This window comes from Cervus canadensis, chromosome 2, assembly GCF_019320065.1.
Source record: "Cervus canadensis isolate Bull #8, Minnesota chromosome 2, ASM1932006v1, whole genome shotgun sequence".
NCBI lineage: Eukaryota > Metazoa > Chordata > Mammalia > Artiodactyla > Cervidae > Cervus > Cervus canadensis.
In genome coordinates, this window is record NC_057387.1 from 22,099,029 (window position 1) to 22,118,006 (window position 18,978).

The 18,978-nt window shown below is 39.1% G+C and overlaps 1 protein-coding gene across 14 annotated transcripts in view; it reads right to left on the minus strand.

Annotated features, from left to right (window-relative positions):
• The window catches only part of LOC122435175 (phosphodiesterase 4D interacting protein), a 237,069-nt gene that overhangs the window by 105,562 nt on the left and 112,529 nt on the right, over positions 1-18,978 (minus strand). For all 14 annotated transcript variants that reach the window (XM_043459169.1, XM_043459370.1, XM_043459377.1 and 11 more), the window contains 3 exons: positions 5,638-5,714; positions 2,982-3,105; positions 2,622-2,797 (listed from right to left, as the gene is read on the minus strand). In XM_043459169.1, coding sequence (XP_043315104.1) covers positions 2,622-2,797; positions 2,982-3,105; positions 5,638-5,714 — 377 coding nt within the window. The remainder of the gene's footprint in view (positions 1-2,621; positions 2,798-2,981; positions 3,106-5,637; positions 5,715-18,978) is intronic.

An 18,978-nucleotide genomic window follows, 5' to 3' on the forward strand; every position in this document is an offset into this window, starting at 1 on the left:
AAACATGCTGGTAATAGATGTAAAATTTCTGACTGTGATTATTATTCCTGGGTGTGTGGCTTTCCAGGTGGCTCAGTGGTAAAGAATCTGCCTGCCAATGCAGGACAGGCAGGAGATGCAGGTTTGATCCCTGGGTCAGGGAGATCCCCTGGAAAAGGGAATGGCAACCCACGCCAGTATTCTTGCCTGGAGAATCTCATGGATAGAGGAGCCTGGCGGGCTACAGTCCCAGGGGTCACAACTGAGCATGCATGCAACACAGCATATGTTAAGACAGTGATAGCACCTTGGCAGGAAAATGGCATGGCCAAAAGGTTAAGGGCACCAGAAAGTCAAGTAGGAATCTCACAGACAAATTACAAATTAATTTAAGGTATGAGCATCAGCTTAGATTTGGGGATGAGAAAGAACAAAACTTAAAAATGTATATGAATGTAAGCTGCAATGATGATGAAGGTTGGACTTCATCATAATGACATTATGATGACGAATGTGGACTTCATATTAACTTCCCCATGGTATCTGTGCTAGAACATCTATACTTTTCTTAAGCCTCATACCTCACTATTCCCTTTGACCCTCAGTCTCTACAGATGATCTACTTTCCTACTTTACAAAGCTTTCAAGGCCACCTGACATGAACTCCCTCAATTTGTTGGGTATGTCTGTCTTTTTTTTTTTTTCCTTTTTATTTGACAAGTGTTCACTGGAATACAGGGATGGGACAGAGTCTCAGGTAATCTAGCAGGGAAGATCTGAAAGAAAATACAACAATGCACGGAAGACTGTACACTAATGGATGTGCATACAAAACAAGGGCTTCCCAGGTGGTGCAGTGCTAAAGAATCCACTTGCCAATGCAGGAGACACAGGAGATGTGGGTTTGACCCCTGGGTCAGGAAGATCCTTTGGAGTAGGAAATAACAACCCACTCCAGTATTCCTGCCTGGAAAATTCCATGGACAGAGCAGCCTGGAGGGCTACTGTCTATGGGGTGACAAAGAGTACGACATGACTTAGTGACTGAGCATGCACGCATAAAAAAAAAAACAAGAATATAAATACTTAATTCTATCACAAAAGCCTTCACAGAAGTAACCATTGATGTCTTCATGAGTTTTGAAGAATGAAGAAGAGTTCACCAGGAGGAAAAAACACAGATGTTTCCCCACAAAGGAAGAGCATGAACAAAATTCTAGGTATCTGACATACCACTGTATGCTTCTGGAGGTGGTGTGCCTTCAGGGTCTGGATTCCAGCAAAGCCTGAAGCCATGTTACATAACTCTCTAAATGCCAATTTCTCCCTTTATAAAGTATAATAATCCTTATCTCATGGGATTGTCAACTTTATGAGAGAGTTAAACTTTATGGGAGAATTAAACAAGAATATAAAGGATTCAGCTCAGTTATATAGCAAGAGCCCAGCAAACCTCAGTCATCATTATTATTCCTAGTCTGGAATCAGTGAAATGTGGAGTCATGATAGGGGATGAGTCTGGGGGAACTCAGGGGTCAGAACATAATAGGCTTTGATAGCCACACTAAGAACAGATCTTACCTCCTAAAGATGTTGAGAACTTTCCAAACGGCTTTACAAGAATATGATCAGATTTGTGTCTCAAAAAGATCACATTGGTCATTGGTCACTGTGTGTACACTGTGTGTTTTTCACCTATCCAGTTAAAAACCACTTAAGGCTTTTTATGCCACTGTAGTATCATGCATTGAAGAGGCTAAATATTTGTCAATTTCATTTCAAAACTGTTCTGAATTGTTAGATTGGGGTGAAATGGAAAAGGGCAGGGCCAAAAGTAAAGAGAACAGTTAAGAAGTTGCTGTAATAACCAAGACACAGTCCTGCCCTCAACAATGGCCCACTTACCTTTATGAGGAAATTCAAGTTCCTTTTAAATACAAAGCCAGCACAATCAGATGCCCTTTTCCCAGTACAGCTTACCTCTCACTGATCTTCCCCAGACCCTCCACTCTGGTCATGTAGAACTAATTACACTTCTCGAAACATGCCTGTCCTGTGTCTCCCCTCAATGGTGTTTCCTCCTGCACAGGACATTTCCCCTCCCTGACCACTTCCTACATTCTTCTAACTCCTATTCACTCTTCAAAATCCACCTCAGATTTCTCCTCCTCCAGGAAACTTCCAATGGCACCCTGCTCTTGAGTAGATGGCAATCCTATACACCCCAGAGTATCCCATGTTACTTCTACCAGAGAACTTACTAATAATGTATAACACATGTCTTGATGACAGGAAATGGGCCTTTCATCTCTGTAACCTGAGGGCTTAGTCCAGTGTCTGGCATACAGCAAGTGCTCAATCCATGTGAATAAGTGATGATGTCTCTTGTTCACTATCATTTGACCATTGTTCTACTTACACCTACTTAAATCTCCTGATTGCCAGCAAGTCAGTTCTGTTAATGGATACCATTAAAGACTCAACCCTAAAAAGAGATTCTTCACTTAGGGGAGCCAAAAGTCTTGGAAATGGTGAAGGTCCACTGTAAGTCCTTAAAAGGCAACAGTGCAGCTGCTATATACTCTCACAGGCTCAAGAACAGGCAAAAGACAAGTGGCAAATACAGTACCAAAGGTACCTACTTGTCCCTCTGGGCCAGGGCCTCAGTGTACTGGTCAGATTTGACCCGGTCTCCTGGTACATCTTCCCTCTCCTTGGTGACTCCCTTCAGTTTCTCCGAGAGCTCCAGGTTACACTCTTTCTCTGCTTCCACCAGAGCCGCCATTCGTGCGGCTTCATTTTTTGCTAGCCTGGACTCCTGCAAGAAAACACAGAAAAGAATGAAAACCAAGAAGCTGCAGAGCCCCACCTAGGTTAGGAGCCCTGAAACACAGGGACACTTAAGGAGCTTAGGAAGGAAAGTAGAGAGGGAAAAGGTAAAGGCCAGGAGGCAGGGCAGTCAGGAAAGAGGTAAAAGGGGACCCGTAGCTGGGGACACTCACCTCTTGCAGAAGCTGGATCTTATTCTCCAGGAGCTCGTAAACATGCTCTGTCTCCTGCTGTCTCTCCTCAAACTGGCGCCGGAGCTCAGCTTCATTATGGCTGTTGATATTCTCCGCATCAGCACTAAAACCACAGAACGTTAGCCAGTTACAGCCAGCTATATAACTTAGCAAGTGGACCCATTCAGGCTGTTGCAGTAATTCTGAATCACACTGGTGAGAAGAAATTATTTGTGGAACTGCAATTATTCGTGGAACTGCTCATTCCAACTTTTCAGATAATCTTTGAGGAATTCTAATTTGTATTGCTTGTCAATCAGAATATACTTGACACCCGAGAAGCTTCACTACTGCTACAGCTTTAAGAGGAAAAGTTTTCAGTTGAAAGGCAGGTAGTCATCAAATGGCTTAGAACTCAGCATCCATGTTCACGGTCACCTGTCCCTGGACTCTTCCATTTGGACTGCTCTCCCAGAGTCCTCTGCTCATTCCTTGATTTCTTGCTATTTGAACTTAGAGTGTTCCTTCCATTTAGGTTGCTGGAACAGAATATCCATTTGGACAGCCACTGAAAGGCTCTTGTCCTTTCTAGCCAGTAACCTGTAGATTGTCCTGAGTCTGGGTTACCTACCCAGAGTTCTATCCAGTTTCCCCATGGTCCCATGCAGAAAGTGGACATTTAATCTATGGAAGATCAGGGTTCTGGGCCAGCTTTGCTTCTCTGATGTCCTCAGGAATGAATGTCCAGGCACCAGCACGAAGCGGGTAAGGTGTCACCAGCTTATTTATAGCTGACAACAGCTGCCCTTGGATGTCTGAGGATTAGAATTTGAAGGCAGTATCAGGTGCTGAATGATCTTAATTCCGGTTTGATTTTATCCCTGTTTTAAGCCATTTGTTGAGAACCACTGACCATCTTGTTTTCAGGGTAGAGAGAACAATATTGAACCTTCACAGGCTCATGATAAATCAAAGGTGCTCTGTCCAAGCCCAGGAGTATTTTAATATTAGGCCCAAGAGGTTGTGTCCATGGTGACCAAATGGAGCTTCCTTAAAGATTATAGAATTCCTTGGTCGATAGTGGACACTACTCAGCACTGTCCTGGAGACTATATTTATCTTGAGTTCATGTCATTATACAGCCTTTTGGGAGTAGAAGAGTCTTTGTTGTATAAGTGATACCAGTCAAGAGAATAACCTAAGACCCCCTAAATAGGCAGACCTCAGGGATAATCAACTTTTACTTTGACTCCATATTCCTTGATAAATGTAACAGACAACAGCAAAGAACAATATCGTAAGATTAAAGTCACACATTTTCTGAGTAACTCAGTTAGCCAGGAATGCCTGATTTAATAGGCTACAGCTGTTGTGAAGGCAGAAGTGCCTTGAACTTGATGCCAGACGTTGTGGGTTCTGCCACTCATCTGCAAAGACTTTAACACTCTGTACCTTAGCTTTCTCATTTCTAAAAATAGGATAATGCCACCTAATAAAAGGCTGAAATGATAATTAAAAATACACTATACAAATCTCAAAATTTATAACCCAATTGGTATTTCACATTTTCCTAAAATCCATTAGCTCATTTAATGCCTTAGTAAGTAATTGAGTAATACCAGCATACTGTGTATAGCTGAGACTAGTTTGAGTATTCTAATATTGCTGGGCTATCACTCTATTAATAAGTATCAAGAAATACTGTAGAGATAGAAGGAATGCCAGATCAGATTAAATACATACTGATTTTAGGACATAATCTGAAAATTATTTTCAGTAAAAATTTCAGTAACATTTGTCATTTAAAACTAAGGGGTTTTTAGTTATAAAAGTAACCATGCTAATAATATTGGTATATAAAAATAATCAAGTCTTCTCCCTATCACAAATCTCAATCTCACTCCCTTGATAAAACCAATGTTAAAGTGTTTGGTATGTAACCCTGCAGTTTTTTCTATGCATACTCAAGCAAGCACATGTACACATAGGTTGTTTGTCTTTACCCAACGGGGCTTATATTCTAAGTATCACTCAACACTTTGCCCCTTACTTAGTGTATCAGGGACTTCCCACCAGGATAATAATATATAGACCTAATTCATTGTTAATGGCTGTATAATATTCCATAATATGTTTATATTGAAATGTTTTCAACCACTGTCCTATTGATGGATAGTTGTTTTAATTTTTTTTGCCATTATGAAAAAATGATGTGGTTAATATCCTTATATATTTATCCTTTCATACTCATACTTTTATTTATGATGAATAGATTCCTTTTAGGAATTATTTGATCAAAGAAAGTATTAATTTTTTACTTTCATAAGTAGTACCACATTCCAAAAATGTTACCACAATTTACATTCTCACCAGCAGTATATGAGAGTACCCATTTCCCCCAAATTCTGTGTCAACCCTGGATGTTCTTTGTAGATTATTGACTAGGAAGTTTATACGCTTAGGTTTGATGACATTACAATCTACTTCAATGTCTCTCAGACTTAGAGAGCCCAAGAAAAAGAAGGCCCCTTGTTTCAACTCCTGAATTGGATACAGCACTCAAATGCCAGAATTAAGGTTAAAGAATTTGGTTACAGCTAAATGAGCCAGACTCTGGAAAGAACCAAGAGTTCAACTAGTTCAAACTGCAACTTACCATGTTTTATCCAGATGCTGTCTCTTATCCTGGAGTTCTCGTTTCAGGCTCTCTACTTCAACCTTCAACTCGATGTTCTGAAAAGCAAACAGGTGTTAATTATCATTAACTGCCACAGACACCCAATTAGACAGAGAAAGACAAATATTATATGATACCACTTATATGTGGAGAAGGAAATGGCAACCCACTCCAGTATCCTTGCCTGGAGAATCCCATGGACAACAGCCTGGTGGGCTCCAGTCCATGGGGTCACAAAGAATCAGACACGACTTGAGCAACTAACACACACATATGTGGAATATAAAATATGACACAAATGAACTTATTTACAAAACAGAAACAGACTCATAGACATAGAAAACAAACTTATGATTACCAAACTGGAGGTGGGAGATAAATTAGAAGTATGGGATTAACAAGTACATACCACTATACACACACATATCTGAATCACTTTGCTATACATCTGAAACTAATACAATATTGTAAATAACTAAGTAATTTAAAAAAATTTGCTATTATTACTTACAGAAACAATAGTTCTCCCTTCCTGACTGGGATAGCTGAAGTTCTCAGCCATAATCACATATTAAATTAATAATATGCCATAAAAAGGAAAGAAAATAATTACACCAAAGGTGGAATATCCTGGGCACCTGCACACAAACAGATATTCAATCTAAACACTCTTCTTCTAAGTAAGTAGAAAAGAGAAATGAAAAGGAGGGGGAAAAAGAATAAATACAGTTACTTCTCTAGGTTTTATCATTTTATCTATCCAAGCAAACAGACAATAAAGTTTATGAGCCTCACACAGAACTGCTAAAACAGTCTCATCTCACAAGATTAGATCGTAAATCTTTTATTCTGGGGGATAACAATCAATTATTCTGGTGGATCAAGGTAATTTCATGGTAATTTCAAAATCTACCACATGGAAATGTAAGTACATTCCAATTTACAACATTAAATTCTAACCCTTTGTAACCTTTCTCTGCAGAAAAATTCCTGCATAGTTAATCACATTTCTCCATTCTCCATTAGTAAATATTCAAATGTAAACTGTAAAATTCTATATACAGCTGAAGAGAATCTGAATTTAACTGTATTTGCTTATCTTATCATCAAATTTTGTCAGCTCTTTGTCAAGATACCTATGCAAAGGTATGTACTCAAGAAAGAGTGGCTGGGGAGGAGAGAGTTTCTCTTTCTACATGTCCCCAGAAGAGTATGGGGCTTCCCTTGTGGCTCCGCTGGTAAAGAATCAGCCTGTAATACTGGAGACCTGGGTTCAATCCCTGGGTTGGAAAGATCCCCTGAAGAAGGGAAAGGAAACCCACTCCGGTATTCTGGCCTGGAGAATTCCATGGACTATATAGTCCATGGGGTCGCAAAGAGTCAGAGTGAGCGACTTTTACTCTCACATTCAGAGGAGTATCTACCCACCTAACTCAAGGAAAAGTTTCAGTGATGAAGCTGAACTTAAATAATCAGAAATACAATCAACTTTCACTACATGTTAGTACCTAGAACTAGAGTACTGGGCTAACAATGAGTTTACAGATTAACTATGTTTAGTTAGATTTTCTCTGTGTTGGTAGCTTGCTTTGTTTCAGGAAACATTACTTGACTGGAATCTTAACACCAATCCATGTTAAACACAGAATTCTCCTGAATTGATTTCCATTCTCAGTGTTTGCTACAAAGTTCAATATACAATTAGGTTAAAAAAACAAAAGAGTAACCAATTATCTGACTCCTTTCCAAGGATTTTTTAAGAAAAGATTATCCTTTTATTTGACATACCATACCTTTTTTTCCCCTCCCCTTCAAGTTCTATTGAGATGTATTTGACATACACCACTGTATAAGTTTAAAGGGTAGTGCATAAGGACTTACATACATAATGAAATGAGCTTAGTAAACATCCATCATCCCATATAGATATAAAATTAAAGAATAGAAATTTTTTTCAAGTCTTCAATTTTAACTCTATAAATTGATCTTCCACTGCTCATATAATCTATAATGTGGCTATTCCTTTTAAAAATAGAGATTTATTTTATTTATTTATTTTGGAACAGGTTAAGTTTTAATTGTACTTTCAACTTGTTCAGAGAGCTCAGAGGCCCCACTTCCCCTTTCCAGTACCCCTTCCCTGTTTCCCCTCCCTAGGGGGACACTCAAGGTACAATGCCATGTGTCCCTGGAGTCCTCGGCCCCTTGTCCCCCACCCCAACACACCCTCTCCCTCCCCTGTGCTGAGGAAAAGTAGAGATTTAAGAAATTCTCCTCCAGTAGAAGCCATGACACAGTGAATCTCTAAAAAAAAAAAAAAAAAAACCACCTTTCTTAAAAATCAAGAGAAAATTTTTTGCCTGACCAGTTAAAAAAAAAATCTTAAAGCAGGAATAGAAGGAACATACCTCAACATAATAAAAGCTACATATGACAAACCCACAGCAAACATTATCCTCAATGGAGAAAAATTGAAAGCATTTCCCCTAAAATCAGGAACAAGACAAGGGTGCCCACTCTCACCACTACTATACAACATAGTTTTGGAAGTTTTGGCCACAGCAATCAGAGCAGAAAAAGAAATAAAAGGAATCCAGATAGGAAAAGAAGAAGTGAAACTCTCACTGTTTGCAGATGACATGATCCTCTACATAGAAAACCCAAAAACTCTACCAGAAAATTACTAGAGCTAATCAGTGAATATAGTAAAGTTGCAGGATATAAAATTAACACACAGAAATCCCTTGCATTCCTATATAAAATGAGAAACACAAAGAGAAATTAAGGAAACAATACCATTCACCAATACCATTCACCATTGCAACAAAAAGAATAAAATACTTAGGAGTATATCTACCTAAAGAAACAAAAGACCTATACATAGAAAACTATTAAACACTGATGAAAGAAATCAAAGAGGACACAAACAGATGGAGAAACATACCGTGTTCATGGATTGGAAGAATCAATATTGTCAAAATGGCTATTCTACCCAAAGCAATCTATAGATTCAATGCAATCCCTATCAAGCTACCAACGGTATTCTTCACAGAACTAGAACAAAGAATTTCACAATTTGTATGGAAATACAAAAAACCTCGAATAGCCAAAGTAATCTTGAGAAAGAAGAATGGAACTGGAGGAATCAACCTGCCTGACTTCAGACTCTACTACAAAGCCACAGTCATCAAGACAGTATGGTACTGGCACAAAGACAGAAATATAGATCAATGGAACAGAATAGAAAGCCCAGAGATAAATCCACGAACCTATGGACACCTTATCTTTGACAAAGGAGGCAAGGATATACAATGGAAAAAAGACAACCTCTTTAACAAGTGGTGCTGGGAAAACTGGTCAACCACTTGTAAAAGAATGAAACTAGAACACTTTCTAACACCATACACAAAAATAAACTCAAAATGGATTAAAGATCTAAATGTAAGACCAGAAACTATAAAACTCCTAGAGGAGAACATAGGCAAAACACTCTCCGACATAAATCACAGCAAGATCCTCTATGACCCACCTCCCAGAATATTGGAAATAAAAGCAAAACTAAACAAATGGGACCTAATGAAACTTAAAAGCTTTTGCACAACAAAGGAAACTATAAGCAAGGTGAAAAGACAGCCCTCAGATTGGGAGAAAATAATAGCAAATGAAGCAACAGAAAAGGATTAATCTCAAAAATATACAAGCAACTCCTGCAGCTCAATTCCAGAAAAATAAATGACCCAATCAAAAAATGGGCCAAAGAACTAAACAGACATTTCTCCAAAGAAGACATACAGATGGCTAACAAACACATGAAAAGATGCTCAACATCACTCATTATCAGAGAAATGCAAATCAAAACCACAATGAGGTACCATTACACGCCAGTCAGGATGGCTGCTATCCAAAAGTCTACAAGCAATAAATGCTGGAGAGGGTGTGGAGAAAAGGGAACCCTCTTACACTGTTGGTGGGAATGCAAACTAGTACAGCTGCTATGGAGAACAGTGTGGAGATTTCTTAAAAAACTGGAAATAGAACTGCCATATGACCCAGCAATCCCACTCCTGGGCATACACACTGAGGAAGCCAGATCTGAAAGAGACACGTGCACCCCAATGTTCATTGCAGCACTGTTTACAATAGCCAGGACATGGAAGCAACCTATATGCCCATCAGCAGATGAATGGATAAGAAAGCTGTGGTACATATACACTATGGAATATTACTCAACCATTAAAAAGAATACATTTGAATCAGTTCTAATGAGATGGATGAAACTGAAGCCCATTACACAGAGTGAAGTAAGCCAGAAAGATAAACACCAATACAGTATACTAACGCATATATATGGAATATAGAAAGATGGTAATGATAACCCTATATGCAAGACAGAAAAAGAAACACAGATGTATAGAACAGACTTTTGGACTCTATGGGAGAAGGCATGGGTGGGATGATCTGAGAGAACAGCATTGAAACATGAATATTATCAAGTGTGAAACAGATCGCCAGTCCAGGTTGGATGCATGAGACAAGTTCTCAAGGCTGGTACACTGGATGACCCAGAGGGATGGAATGGGGAGGGAGGTGGGAGGGGGGTTCAGGATGGGGAACATATGTAAATCCATGGCTGATTCATGTCAATGTATGGCAAAAACCACTACAATATTGTAATTAGCCTCCAACTAATAAAAATAAATGGGAAAAAAAATCTTAATGCAAAATGTATCAATCCTTTCAGCATCAGAATAGATTCATTATTACCCACTACATTAATTAGGTAGAGAAGGAAATGGCAACCCACTCCAGTATTCTTGCCTGGAGAATCCCAGGGACAGAGGAGCCTGGTGGGCTGCCATCTATGGAGTTGCACAGAGTTGGACATGACTGAAGCAACTGAGCAGCAGCAGCAGCAGCATATTAATTAGCAATAGTTTTCACACTATGTTCCACAAATAAACATTACACCTAAAACAACTAGAGAAAGAAGAACATACAAAATCCAAAGTTAGTAGAAGGTAAGAAATCATAAAGATCAGAGCAGAAACAAATAAAATAGAGACAAAGAAAAAAATCAATGAAACTAAAAGTTGGTTCTTTGAAAACATAAACAAAATTGGCAAACCTTTAGCCAGATTCATCAAGAAAAAAAAGAAGGCCCAAATCAATAAAATTAGAAATGACATATACATACTGTTATATTTAAACTAGATAACCAAAGACTTATAATAAAAAAAAACTTAAAAATAAAGTCACACACACACCAAAAAAAAAGAAAAAGGAGAAGCCATAATTGACACCACAGAAATACAAAGGACCATAAGAGACTACTACAATTACAAGCCAGTAAAACTGGACAACCTGGGAAAAAAGGACAAATTTTTAGAAAGGTGCAATCTTCCAAGACTGCACTAGGAAGAAATAGAAAATATGAACAGACCAATTACAAGTACTGAAATTGAATCTGTGACTAAAAACTAACAAAAAACAAAAGTCCGGGACCCAGACAGCTTCACAGGGGAATTCTATCAAACATTAGAGAAGAGTTAACACCTATCCTCCTGAAACCATTCCAAAAAATAAAATTGTAGAGGAAGGAACACTCTCAAACTGATTCTATGAAGCCACCATCACCATACTAAAACCAGACAAAGACACAACAAAAAAATAAAATTACAGAGCAACACCAGTGAGGAACATAGATGCAAAAATCCTCAACAAAACAGTGCAAACCAAATCCAGCAATACATTAAAAGGATCATAATCATGATCAAATCATAATCATGATTTATCTCAGAGATGCAAGAAGTTTTCAACATCTGCAAATTAACAAACTGAGGAGTACAAACCATATGATCATCTCAATAGATGCAGAGAAAGCTTTTGATAAAATTTACCCATTTATGATAAAAGTTCTCTGAAAGTGGGCACAGAGGAAACCTATTTTAACATAAAGGCCATATACGGCAAACCTGCAGCTAACAGCAAACTCAGTGGTGAAAAGCTAAAAGCATTTCCTCTAAGATTAGGTGCAAGACAAAGATGTCCACTCTTACCACTTTTACTCAACATAGTTTTGGAATTCCTGGCCACGACAATCAGAGAAGAAAAAGAAATAAATATAAGATGAATACACAGAATCTACTGCATGTCTATATACTAACAATGAAAGATTAGAAAGAGTAAAATGCCTAGAAGTAAACCTACCTAACTGGAGAAGGAAATGACAACCTGCCCCAGTATTCTTGCCTGGAGAATCCCATGGACAGAGGAGCCTGGTGGGCTACAGTTCATGGGTTGCAAAGAGTTGGATATGACTGAGCAAAACAAAACAAAACAAAAAACCTACCTAAGGAAGCAAAAGCTCTGTACTCCCAAAACTATAAGATTTTGATGAAAGAAAGTGAAGATGACATAAACAGATGGAAAGTGAAAGTTGCTCAGTCATATCTGACTCTTTGCAACTCCATGGACTATAGTCTGTGGAATTCTCCAGGCCAAATTCCCTTCTCCAGGGGAACTTCCCAACACAGGGATTGAACCCAGGTCTCTCACATGGCAGGTAGATTCTTTACCAACTGAGCTATCAGGGAAGCCCATAAATAGATGCAAAGATATACCATATCCTTAGACTGAAAGAATTAATATCATCAAAATGATTATACTACCCAAGGCAATTTATAGATTTGATGCATATCTTCCCAGGTGGCACAATGGTAAAGAATCCACCTGCCAATGCAGGGACACAAGAGATGCTGGTTCAATTCCTGGGTCAGGAGGATCCCTTGGTGTAGGAAATAGCAACCCATTCTGGTATTCTTGCCTGGAGAATCTTATGGGCAGAGAAGCCGGGTGGGCTATGGTCCACAGGGTTGCAGAGTCAGACACAACTGAGTGACTGAGCATGTTAGCACTATCAAATTACCAATGGCATTTTTTGCAGATCTAGAACAAAAAATCTTAAAATTTTCATGGAGACACAAAAGACCCTAAACAGCCAAAGCAATCCTGAGAAAGAAAAGTGAAGCTGGAAGAATCAGGCTTTCTGATTTCAGACTAAACTGTCTAGCTATAGTAATCAAAACAGTATGGTCCTGGCACAAAGCTGGGCTTATAGATCAATGGAACAGGATAGAAATCCCAGAAATATATCTACTCACCTATGGTTAGTTAATCTATGACAAAGGAGGCAAGACTATAAAAGGAAGAAAAGATAGTCTCTTCAATAAGTGGGGCTTCCCTGGTGGCTCAGATGGTAAAGAATCTGCCTGTATTGCAAGAGACCCAGGTTCAATCCCTGGGTTGGGAAGATCTCCTGAAGAAGGGAATGACAACCCACTCCAGTATTCTTGACTGGAGAATTCCACGGACAGAGGAGCCTAGTGAGATATAGTTGAGGGGGTCACAAAGAGTTGGACACTCAATAAATGGTGCTTGGAAAACTGGACAGCCACATGTAAAAGAAGAAAATTAGAACATTCTCTAACACCATACACAAAAATAAACTTGAAATATATTAAAGCCCTAAATATAAGACTGGATACTATAAAACTCTTAGAGGAAAACATAGGCAGAATGCTCTTTGACATAAATAGCAACAATATCTTTTTGAATCCACCTCCAAAAGTAATGAAGATAAAACCAAAAATAAACAAATGAGACCTAATTAAACTTATAAACTTTTGCACAGCAAGGGAAATCATAAGCAAAATGAAAAGACAACCTATGGAATGAGAGAAAAATGTTTGCAAATGAAACAGTGAACAAAGGGGCAGTGGACAAAAAATCAATCTTCAAAATATACAAATCGCTCAAGCAGCTCAAAAAAAAAAAAAAACCTAGTCCAAAAAATGGGCAGAAGAACTAAATGGAAATTTCTCCAAAGAAGATATACAGATGGCCAAAAATCACAAGAAAAGAAGCTCAGCTTTGCTAATTATTAGACAAAAGCAAATCAAAACTACAGTGAGGTGTCACCTCACACTGATCAGAATGGCCATCATCAAAAAATCTACAAACAATAAATGCTGGAGAGAGTGTGGAGAAAGGGAATCCTCCCACAATGTTGGTGGGAATAAAAATTGGCGCAGCCACTATGGAGAACAGTATGGCGTTCCTTTAAAAACTAAAATTAGAGCTATAGTATGATTCAGCAATCCCAGCTCTGGCCATATATCTGAAGAAAAGTATACTTCGAAAAGACAAGCACCCCAGTGTTCACTGTTGCACTATTTACAATAGCCGAGACATGGATGCAACCTGAATGAACATAAACAGATGAATAGATAAAGAAAACGAAAATTAGCCATTAAAAAGAATAAAATAATACCATTTGTAGCAGCATGGATGGTCCTAGAGATTATCATATTAAATGAAGTAAGTTAAAGAAATATATGATGTCAGTTATATGTAGAATCTAAAAAAATGATAGAAATGAATTTATTTATAAAATGTAAACAGACTCACTGGATGAAGCACAAGCTGGAATCAAGATTGCTGGAAGAAATATCAATAACCTCAGATATGCAGATGACACCACCCTCTCGGGCAGAAAGCGAAGAAGAACTAAAGAGCCTCTTGATGAAAGTGAAAGAGGAGAGTGAAAAAGTTGGCTTAAAACTCAACGTTCAGAAAACTAAGATCTTGGTATCCAGTCCCATCACTTCATGGCAAAAAGATGGGGAGACAATGGAAACAGTGGCAGACTTAATTTTCTTGGGCTCCATAAATCACTGCAGATGGTGACTGTAGTCAATGAAATTAGGAGACGCTTGCTCCTTGGAAGAAAAGCTATGACCAACCTAGTGAAAAGTGAAAGTGAACAGCACTCAGTCGTGTCTGACTCTTTGAGACCCCATGGAATTCTCCAGGCCAGAATACTGGAGTGGGGCAGCCTTTCCCTTCTCCTAGACAGCAACCTAGACAGCATATTATAAAGCAGAGACATTACTTTGCCAAAAAAGGTCCAACTAGTCAAAGCTATGGTTTTTCCGGTAGTCAGGTATGGATGGGAGAGTTGGACTATAAAGAAAGCTGAGTGCCAAAGAACTGATGTTTTTGAACTCTGGTGTTGGAGAAGACTCTTAAGAGTCTCTTGGATAGCAAGGAGATCAAACCAGTCCATCCTAAAGGAAACCAGTCCTCAATATTCATTGGAAGGACTGATGCTGAAACTCCAATACTTTGGCCACCTGATGCAAAGAACTGACTCATTTGAAAAGACATGATGCTGGGAAAGAATGAAGGCAGGAGGAGAAGGGGACGACAGAAGATGAGATGGTTGGATGGCATCGCTGACTCAATGGATGTGAGTTTGAATAAACTCTGGGAGTTGGTGATGGACAGGGAGGCCTGGTGTGCTGCAGTCCATGGAGTCACAAAAAGTCAGACACGACTGAGTGACTGAACTGAACTAACTGAAACAGATTTACAGATGCAGAAAACAAATTTTGGTTACCAAAGGGGAAAGATTAGGGGAGGGATAAATTAGAAGTTTGGGATTAACAGATACACACCACTATATACAAAATTAGATAATCAACAATGACCTACTGTACAGCATAGGAAACTCTACTCGATTTTCTGTAGTAACCTATATAGTAAAACAATTTGAAAAAGATAGACACATGTATATGGAAAACTGAATCACTTTGCTATACACCTGAAACTAACACAACACTGTAAATCAACTATACTCCAATATGAAATAAAAATTTAAACATATCAAAAAAGAAATGGTTTTGCCTGATCAGTTCTTTAAAAAAGAGAACTTTTAAAAAATTTTATTTACTTATTTTTGGCTGTGCTGGTTCTTCATTGCTGCAGGGGCTTTTCTCTAGTTGCAGAGAGCAGGGACTGCTCTCTAGTTACAGTGTGTGGGCTTTTCCATGCAGTAGCCTCTCTTGTTGTGCAGTCCCAGCTCTAGGGCATTTGGGTTTTAGCAGGTACACACAGGGGCTCAATAGTTGAGGCTCCTTGGTTCTAGAGCACAGGCTCAGTAGCCACAGCATACGGGCTTAGTTGTTCCACAGCCTGTGGGATCTTTCCAGATCTGGGATCAAACCCATGTCTCCTGCATTGGCAGGCAGATTCTTTACCACTGAGCCACCCGGGAAGCCCTAAAAAAATGTACTTAATGTAAAAATGTATCAATCATTTCATCATTAGATTAGAAGATTACCTGTTATGTTTTCTAGGTCAATAGTTGGCACACTGTCCCACCAATATTCCACAAGACACTTTCAGGAGTCGGGGAGGGAGAAGTTTAAATTGAAAAATGTGGTCACACCCTGAGAGTGCTAAAATAGTCTGCCTTGACTCTTGCAGGCCCCCTCTCTTCCATTGTTAACAACGCTCACCGGGGAAACAGGTCATGTGAGGAATCATGAAGATGTGTAACATATATTTCTTACACTTGGTATACTTGTAGTTGAGCTGAGAAAAGCGAAGTTCCAAGGTATAGATTTACAATGCTAAAGGCGATGACTGATGAGGAAGTGTAGGATATAGCCTAACCCAAGGAAGGTTTAATGTGTGGGTAAAGAAAGTCACTGTAGATGAGGAAATATGGTATTAAGATAGAAATTGCTATACAATCCATTCAGTAGATCACTTATTTTAAGCACAAATATTTGATATAGCAACATTCTAGAATAATTGAAAAATTTTAACCATGATTTAATAAATAAACAATAGTGGTATATCCATACAATGGAATGCTGTTTGGCCGTAAAAAGGAAGGATATATGCTACAACATGGCTGAACCTTGAATATATTATGCCAAGTAAAAGCAGTCACAAAGCCACACATTGTATGATTCCATTTATATGAAATGTCAAGAGTAGACAAATCCAGAAAAATAAAGTCCATTGGTGGTTGACTCAGGCTGGGGGAATTGGGCAGTGATGTTTAATGGGAAGGGGGTTTCCTTGTGGAGTGATAAAAATATTCTAAAATTGACTGCCTTGATATTTGCACAACTCTGAATATTCTAGAAACACAGATGTATAAATTAATTGTACACTTTAAATGAGTGAGCTGATTTGGTATGTGAATTTTATTTTAATTAAATTGCTATAAAATGTTTTCAAAAGCCCTAGGAAGTTACAGTGGTTATAATTAAATGGTAACAATGATTTATAATGCATATCACACATGCAGTTAGACAGTCAGCACCTAAGGAACATCATTATTGTATCTGAACTAAAGAGCAAAACTAGACCTTGCCTTCAAGCATCTCTAGTGGAGGTTAGTACTGGGTATTTCAAAACCTCTTTCCAATCCTGGCCCTCCTCTCCAGCCCCCACAGTTACCACCCTATGAGGTACTCCTTCCTTATCCCTGGGATCAGAATGAATAGTCTCAAAACTGATCTCCCCAACCTCAGTCTCTCTGTAACAGGAGGGAAAGGGACAGGGCACAACTTTTCAAGAATGACATAGCCCAAGGACACAACATAAATCACAAGAATCAAGTGGGTCCAAGATGACAGACAAGTCGACTTTAAGTAGACCTTGATCCTCAATTAGCAAGCTAAATGACACACCCAGAGGCACCATGACAGTCCCAAGGTACTGTCAAAAGACCAAGGAGTGGGCAGTAGCCCAATTCCTGGAAATTTCCACCCCTTCCCCAAAATAGTTGGAAAAATCCTCCCATTCATTCAGTTCAGTTCAGTTGCTCAGTCGCGTCTGACTCTTTGTTACCCCATGGACACCAGCATGCCAGGCTTCCCCGTCCATCAGCAACTCCCAGAACTTGTTCAAACTCACGTCCATTGAGTTGGTGCTGCCATCCAACCATCTCATCCTCTGTCATCCCCTTCTCCTGCCTTCAATCTTTCCCAGCATCAGGGTCTTTTCAAAGAGTCAGTTCTTCGCATCAGGTGGCCAAAGTATTGGTGTTTCAGCTTCTGCATCAGCCCTTCCAATGAATATTCAGGACTGATTTCCTTTAGGACTGACTGGTTGGATCGCCTTGCATTCTGAAGGACTCTCAAGAGTTTTCTCCAACACCACAGTTCAAAAGCATCAATTCTTGGGCACTCAGTTTTCCTTATGGTCCAACTTTCACATCCACAAATGACTACTGGAAAAAACCATAGCTTTGACCAGACAGCTCTTTGTCAGTAAAGTAATGTCTCTGTTTTTTTAATATGCTGTGTAGGTTGGTCATAGCTTTTCTTCCAAGCAGCAAGTGTCTTTTAATTTCATGGCTTCAGTCATCATCTGCAGTGATTTTGGAGCACAAGAAAATAAAGTCTCTCATTGATTCCATTGTTTCCCCATCTATTTGCCATGAAGTGATGGGACTGGATGCCATGATCTTAGTTTTCTGAATGTTGAATTTAAGCCAGTTCTTTCACTCTCCTCTTTCACTTTCATCAAGAGGCCCTTAAGTGGCTCTTCACTTTCTGCCATAAGGGTAATGTCATCTGCGTATCTGAGGTTATTGATATTTCTCCCAGAAATCTTGATTCCAGCTTGGGCTTCATCCAGCTTGGCATTCCGCATGATGTACTCTGCATATAAGTTAAATAAGTAGGGTGACAATATACAGTCTTGATGCACTCTTTTCCCAATTTGGAACCAGGCTGTTGTTCCACGACCAGTTCTAACTGTTGCTTCTTGACCTGCACACAGATTTCTCAAGAGGCAGGTAAGGTGGTCTGGTATTCCCATCTCTTGAAGAATTTTCCACAGTTTGTTGTGATCCACACAGTCAAAGGCCTTGGTTCAGTAAATAAAGCAAAAGTAGATGTTTTTCTGGAATTCTCTTGCTTTTTCTATGATCCAGTGGATGTTGGCAATTTGATCTCTGGTTCCTCTGGCTTTTCTAAATCCAGTTTAAACATCTGGAAGTTCACGGTTCACGTACTGTTGGAGCCTGGCTTGGAGAATTTTGAGCATTACTTTACTAGCGTGTGAGATGAGTGCAATTGTGAACATTCTTTGGTATTGCCCTTCTTTGTGATTAGAATGAAAACTGACTTTTCCAGTCCTGTGACCACTGTTGAGTTTTCCAAATTTGCTGGCATATTGAGTGCAGCACTTTAACAGCATCATCTTTTAGTATTTGAAATAGCTCAACTGGAATTCCATCACCTCCTCTAGCTTTGTTCATAGTGATGCTTCCTAAGGCCCACTTGACTTTGCGTTCCAGGATGTCCCACTCAATAGCACATGAAATTACCCAGCGTATAAAAACCAACCACATCACATTTCGTGGCCACACTTGCCATCTGCAATGGCCCACACTCTGTATGTGGAGTGTGCTTCTCTCTGAATCTGAATAAATCCACTTCTTACCCATCATTTTGT